Source organism: Larimichthys crocea, chromosome VI (genome assembly GCF_000972845.2).
Source record: "Larimichthys crocea isolate SSNF chromosome VI, L_crocea_2.0, whole genome shotgun sequence".
Classification (NCBI taxonomy): Eukaryota; Metazoa; Chordata; class Actinopteri; family Sciaenidae; genus Larimichthys; species Larimichthys crocea.
The window spans coordinates 248,258-255,714 of record NC_040016.1 but is presented as its reverse complement, the minus strand read 5'-3'; the positions used below and the strand labels follow the sequence as shown (position 1 = coordinate 255,714).

Genomic DNA, 7,457 nt, shown 5'->3' with positions numbered 1-7,457 from the left:
ACACACACACACACACACACACACACACACACACACACACACACACACACACACACACACACACGTAAAGCTATCAGTTGAGGTGATGTACAGCAATAACAGTGAGGTTCCCTCTTGCACACACATTCATTAAAGGAACAGTCCGACATTTACGTAAATCCTTATGTTCTCTGTCCTTCCCCCCGAGTCATGTGAGAAGATGGATCTCAGCTTTGTCCTTCATACGTGACTACCTGAAGCTAAAGTCCTCCAAAGAGGATGCGGACAGCAGGCAGTACACACTGTGGTGTAGGTGCCTGCAGCCTGTGCGGTCATAAATTTTGGGCTGGTATAAAAACATCCACACAGAGGTCTGCATGGATGTATGCACATAACAATTACATCACTCATACCCTTGAAAACTAAAGCAGCTACACAGCATAAAGTACTATTACTATTACTAGTACTAGGCTTGAGTTAGCTTGATGATTACTTCTATGTCTATGCAGGTGCAGGTGCAGTATGAAAATATGATTTACTCTACTTTAAAATACCTTAATTCAAGAATAACAAATGGAGTTTGTTTAAATTGTAGTTGCTGGAAGGTTAGATAAAACTAGGCTAGCAGTTTCCCCCTGCTTCCAGTCTTTGTGCTAAGCTAGGCTAAACACGTCTGGTTGATATCCATCTTCACATCGTTCACTTTGGAAAAGACAGAACAAGGATTTACTCAAATGTTGTGTTGTTAGATTGACATCGCACACACTCACTCACGCACAGAGTTACAGTTACGTGGTGTCCATGCAGTTAGACAGTGGTGACCGTCAGCAGGGAGCTAGGACAGAGCATGTCCTCCTGGTTGTCCAGCCTGGTCCCATGAGTCAGCAGCTCCTCTACTGTCGTCCAGTCATCCAACAGCTTCCTGTTCCTCAGACGACTCAGCTTCCTTTGACTCAGCTCCAGGACCGTGTTGCAGCGCCCTTCTGCAAAAGCTCCACCTCCTCTGCTGTCCAGCATACCGCCGTCTCCAACAAAGGCTCCTCCTCCTCCAACAAAGGCTCCTCCTCCTCCAACAAAGGCTCCTCCTCCTCCTCCTGCTCCTCCTCCGACGGCTCCTCCTCTGCTGATGGCATCTCGTACAGGCACTCCTCTGGCCTGCAGCTGCTGCTGCCTTTGTTCGCGGGCCAACAGGAAGTGTTCCCTCCTCTCCGTTCGACTCCAGTACCGACCCATCAGCATGTCAGTACTCGTCTCCTCGTCTGTGCTCATCCCGCTGCGTTCATCCGCCAGCTGAGAAGCCCGGTCTCTGAGGAGCTGGTTCCTGGAGATCCGTGAGGTTGTGTTGGGTTTTGAGTTTAGATCAAGTTTTGGTTGCAGACCAGAACTGGGATTAGGGCTTGAACTTGCATTCATCTGTCCTTTCTTTGCATCCCATCCAGCAGCAGAACAAGCCCCTGTGTGGCCCTCCAGGGTACTGTAGAGACCTCTGCCTCCCCCACCGCTCTGTGACTGACGGCTGGCTGGTTTCGGCCACGTGTCGTTGACGTCTCCAGCCTGAGGAGGATGGACCAAACTCTGGAGGTGCAGCTGCTCTCTGGCTCTGCTCCTGCTCAGCTCCTGCTGTCTCTCTCTGTCCATCTCCTCTTGAATCTTTGCCTCCCTCTCTCTCTCCAGCTGTTTCTCCATTTGCATTTGTCTTTTTTGTTCTAGTTCTCTCTCGATCTCTCTGTCCCTTTCTGTCACCATCGGCTCAGGCATCAAGCGCGTTTCTTGTGAGTGCCACCAGTCGTGGTGAGCAATCTGGCTGTTAGGGTTGTTGTCGTAACATCTCTCATGGGTGTTGGCACCCCTCATATGTCCCAGAGAAGCGGGGTGCTGTTGGGGTGAGCGAGCCAGGCCTGCTGGATGGGGAGCAATCACACCTGTCACTAGCTCACTTTCCTCTGGCAGACCCGGTGGCAGGACGTTACATGCTGTGACACCTCCACAGTGGTGTAAGGTTGCTGCACAATATGAGGGAGAAGCCGGGTGGCTGGCACGGCGGCGGTACTCCTGAGGAGCAGGGCGATGGTGCAGCGTTCGGCTTCTCCTCAGCATCCCCACTGAACTGGAGCCCTGGTGGTGGTGGTGCTGCTGCATGGGTACTAGTGGTCTCCGGTGGCTAGAGGGAGTGCTGCAGGTGGAAAGGACTGGAGCAGTCATTCGTGAGACTGCCGCATGGGCATGGGAGGGGTTGAAGAGGGCTCCACTGCTGGAGCTATGACGGTTCAGACAGGGACGATCAGCTTTATGGAACTGGACTGATGAAACCCTGAAATACAAACAGTAAAGTCAAGACAAATTCAACACAAGTTCAGCTATTTTTATTTATTAATTTCAGGCTATATTAATTTCAGGTTTAAAACAGTGTCTTTCCATCTGTCTGACAGAACTTTATGAAAAAGGTCAATTATTCTACTAGCTAGTACCTGAAAAGTCCACGGGATGGGATGTCCATGACGGGCACAGCACCCTCCTCCATCGTGAGCTGCAGCCGCTGACACTGAGGCTGCATGGTCAATGCCTCTGGGATGGCCTCCAGCAGCTCGCGGTGGCTCTTGGGGCAGCTGTCACGCCGTTCCCGCCTCTCGCAGGGTTCGCCCTGATGTTGCAGCCTGGCGTTGTACAGCCGCATTCGTTTCTCCAGCAGCCTCTGAAAATGCCTGAACTCCCCAGTGCTCACGCTGTAGAAGCCGGAGTCACTGAGTTCTGAGGAGATAAAGGACTCGGAGGAAGGAGAGCCGCCACCTCCGAAGCCCCCACAACCACCTGGGGCAAGGGCCCCATGTGAATGACAGTCCTCCAGGCCTCCCTCCTCAGTCTCCAACCCTGAGAGGTCACCCTGGTGGAGGGAACCGTCAGTCCAGCCCAGACCGCTGTCCAGCTCATGGTGGAGGGGCAGGAAGCCCAGCGGCTTCTCCAGCATGAAATCCTCATCATCGGTCTACAAGAAAAGGCGTCTTCAGTTCCAAGGTCATTTAGACAAATACACACACCAAACCATCATAAAACACAGAATAGCTTTACATTATATCTATCTGTGTGTGACCTCAGTGCCTTCTGTGTAAAGCTTAAATGTGTCTGTAGCAGTGAGAAACTGTCAAATAATAAAGGTTAACAGTGAATCATGGCCAGTTTTATAGTCTATTTCCTGATTTAAATACTTATTTTGTTCATTTTGTTCTGTAATGTATTTGAGCAGTGACTGGATGACAGAAAACTGATGCATTTGAGAAGTTTGGCTTCTTTAGTTAAAGAAAAAGGTTGCCAATATTCTGTATCTTCATGAGCCTTAAGAAAAATGTTGCGTTAGTCTGTCTGTCAGAAGACAGAATATTAGAAACCAGGTCACAAATATAGTTTAATTTTTAAGAAATGCTCATTACTGTCCTAAATAATCCTAAAGCATCTGGTCACTGTAGATGTTAGCAAACATTATTTAAACAGGAGGAAGGAGGAAGCAGTGGGACTCTTTGGGGAACTTTTTTCAGCAGCAGTGCTCAAGAATTTTCAGCAGCAGGCAGTATACATGTGGGACTGAGTGAAAATATGCTTTTTAATGTGTGCTTGTGGTACTGAAGGAACAATCAGTGTGACAGTGTGGCTCACTGATGTGTTTTTAATAGTTTTTGGATTACAGCGGAGCTCTGTGACATTTCTACTCAGAATAAGAAAACTATTAAATAAAAGCATTTTGTTAACAGTACTGAAACTCTGGTATCTTAATGAAAATGACGATAAGCTGTAGCTGTATGATACATAGTTTTGGATACCTGACTGTGGCAACCGTTGGGTTCTTCTAAGTTTGCATTGCAACATCCCATCAGGCAGTTCTGTCCCTTTTGTCCACGACCAGTCAGCTCTGGATCCTGTTAGATTCATGAAACAAAGAAAATGAGAAACAACACAAAGAACCTGTATAATAAATACATTTATTACATAATTGTATGTACCTACAGAGCCATACAAGAAAATTGAGGCAAATATGTAATTAGCTTAGCTTAGTTTCCTTTGAAAATCTTGGAAGTTTTTAGACTTTTTTCAAAATGTATAAAGGACAGCCATGTTTGTTAAATGCAGCGTGGGTAATGTTAGTGCTGTGCAGTCTGTTGATCCGCATAACAAACCACATGACATATTTCAAAGGATCTTGATCAGTTCAAAGCATTTGAAAATTGATTGTTGCTGAATGTTATCCAGTATTATTTTGTCACCTGGTGGCCGATGTCCACAGTGTCCCGTGGAGAGCTGGACAGGTAGCTGTACCGTCCACCTTCACAGTGATCTTGTGGCAGAGACAGGTGGTTGTAGTAATGTCTAAGAGAGATGACACAGAATTAAGACATTTTCAAGACTGGATATTGTTTAAAATCTTGTTTCTAAGCAGAACTACAGACCTTAATACACCGATATGTGAAAATATTTTCACATGTGCAGTTAATGCATGTAGCTGCAGAACAACAAAAAAATTCTTCTTCTTTTATGTTTATTTTTCTGGTTTCTGGATTTCATAAACAATATATTCTCCTCAGATATTAGAATACCTGTGAAAATGTATGCAAAAACTACAGTATGTTAATGTTGTGTCTGTGTACCTGTCCTGGTAGGAGGGGCTGGATGCATTAAGCCCCGCCCCCATCCGTGGGAGGGGCAGGTTGAGGTGCTGCAGGTTGAGGGGAAGGGGCTCCCAGGATCCCCTGTCTGCCTCTGTGCCACACCCCCTCTGACCCTTGATCTGCATGGTGATTGGACGCTGACTGGCTGCCAGGATCCGCAGAGCATCCCGCTGGCTTAGGTGTGCTAGACTGCGCCCACCCACCTGAGACAAGCAGACAGAGGTGGTGAAGGGATGTGATGTTAGCAAACACACACCTAATCCCAGATAAAGCAGACACAAAGCGACATGATCATCTTATTGGAGTCCACTTAATGAATGTAAGTGCAATTTTCACTCTCTGTCTTTAGCTGTTATCCACTGTCTTCACCAGATACTTGCTAACTTTGTTTAGTGCTGAAGGACTAAACAAAACATTAAACATGTCAGAAAACCAAAACTTGGAGCTAAAAGAGGCTTAAAATCTTTGCTTGAATATGAGTTATTCAGACTTACAACAACAAGAGACACTTAACTATATCATCTGCCCACCAAAGCATCAACACGTGTGTCTCGTGTTTCCTCAAGAGAAGATTATCAGTTAATTTGATGGTAATCAATTAATGTCAAATAGTTTTTTTAATGATCAGCAATTAATATTCTGCTATATGTGTACCGTGCAGCTTTTAGCATCATTAGCATCATCATTAGCAGGACTGATTCATGGTGATATTTGAATGTCTGCATTGAATCCAACTGACTTCCAGAGATTTAACACATGCTCACCACATATTTTACACCAATAGATCTGTTTACTGGTCCCTGTTAGCAAAATGAGTCATCTCCCTCAGCCTGTAGAAATATATTTTCTCTGGCTCTGGGGGAGTTTTGTCAAGACTGAAAAAAAATAACCCTGATCATGTCATAGTGATGTCGTCAGCGAGCTTGAAGACGACAAATGTAAAACAGAAACTGGAGGTGTGGAGGTTTAAAGAAGGGGTTGTTTACCATGTATTATTGCATTATGGGGAATGTAGGATCTAGTGTTGTGGGAGTTTGACCCATGCTAGAGACTAAAAGTCAACATATCAAGGCCTCTGCTGCACTTTTCTCCTACAAGTCCAACAACTTTTAATTGACTGATTCACTTGAGGAGCGTCAATTATTCTGTAAATAAAATTTTTGTCTGAATGCTGCCATTTTAACTGCACTTAATCTAGTCTTTTTGTAAAATGTAAACACTCCACAGACTGAAAACTCTGAATTAATCGACATTATGTAACTGGGTCACAAGACATAACTGTGCCTGCAGACAGATGGTGGATGTATTCCAGTGTGACAAGCAAACAGTCGAATTTTAATGATTTTAATCAAATATGATTAATGTTTGTACTAAAGGGTTAACACTTACGAGCCAACATAAACCTCACCTCGCTTCTCACACACACATCTGCACACACACACATGCACACCCACACACACATGTGCACATACACACATGCACACCCACACGCACACACATGCAGCTCAGCAGCCACCGAATTAGACGCATGAACAGTATTGTTAACTCCAGCACATTACAACCATGAGTCACCCTCCGCTACATTCAACCAGACACACATACACACGTATAAACACACATATATATACACGTACACACACACGGTACGAGCTGAGAAGCACAAAATGGCACCTGTGTGTGGAGACAGAGGACGGCAGCAGAGCGGCTGTGAGCCTTCAGCAGATGGAGATGACGAATATGAACCACAGTCTTAGAACATGAATTTTCTACATGTTTACAAAAATTATACAGAAATTAGGTTAATTATCCACACACACACACACACACACACACACACACACACACACAAATGCAGAGCCCTGCAGAAATCATGAAATGATGCCATTTTGCATCTGCATCCACACACACACACACACCTTACGGAGCTCAGTTACATCTTCTTCAAATAAAACACACATAGCATTTATATCATTTAGGTGTGTTTGGATGCTCACCGTTTGATCACCCATCCATGGTCCAGAGAGCCAGCAGCCCATCGTCACGGCAACAGAGGATAGCTGCTTTGGTTCCTGTGAAAATCGGTGATGCTGCTGCTTCCTCCAGCAGATAGTCTCTTCCTCCTCCCCCTCCTCCTCCTCCTCCTCACTCTCTCTGTCTATCTTAGTGTGCCTTTCACTATCACTCTCTCCTCAGCATCTGTCCTCTCCTCACTGTCCTCCCTTCTCCTTCTCCACTATAAATCCCTCTTTCTTTTTTCATCTATTTCTTCAGCATCTCTGTCCTCGCCCCTCCCCCTCCTTCACAGCTTCAGAGTGTAGCATCCTGCACACACTTACACACACAGACACACACTCATGCATGCATGCAGCGCTGCAAACATAAAAATATGCGCAGACTGGCACAGTGCATTCAGAGACGGAGAGGGAAACACACGCAGTCACACAAAGTCGGTGCCTGATTGGTGGCCTTTAAATGGTCATCAGCCAATCAGATGCAGTGGTCTCCCTCAGGATGTCTTCCTCTCTGACTGAAATTCCTCATGAAGCCCCGACATGTGCAGGAGGGAGCCTGTACTGCAGCAATACACACGGTAACAGAGGAAACACATCATCCAACCATCCATCTTCTAGCTGTTAATTCAGGGTCCTCCAGCAGATGCTGCTCAAGGAATTCTGGGAGATGTAGTCTCTCCAGTGTGCCTACTAGAGGTCTTCTGTTTCAAATTTTGAAGAATATACCAGTGACCTGAGGACAGTTCCAATTTTTTCCATTTGCTTAAACACAATTTTGCAAACTAGGCTGGTTTTATCAAAATACTAACAC

General features: G+C 45.7%; 1 protein-coding gene across 1 annotated transcript; it reads right to left on the bottom strand.

Moving 5' to 3' along the window:
- Positions 1-19: 19 nt before the first annotated feature.
- LOC109137276 (uncharacterized) lies at positions 20-7,392 on the bottom strand. Its single transcript, XM_019254861.2, has 6 exons — positions 6,629-7,392; positions 4,614-4,837; positions 4,233-4,335; positions 3,792-3,887; positions 2,448-2,962; positions 20-2,290 (listed from the first exon to the last, which is right to left on the bottom strand). Exons 1-6 carry the CDS (start codon positions 6,668-6,670, stop codon positions 787-789), a joined length of 2,484 nt encoding a protein of 827 aa, XP_019110406.2. The 5' UTR covers positions 6,671-7,392; the 3' UTR covers positions 20-786.
- Between the last annotated feature and the right edge of the window lie 65 nt (positions 7,393-7,457).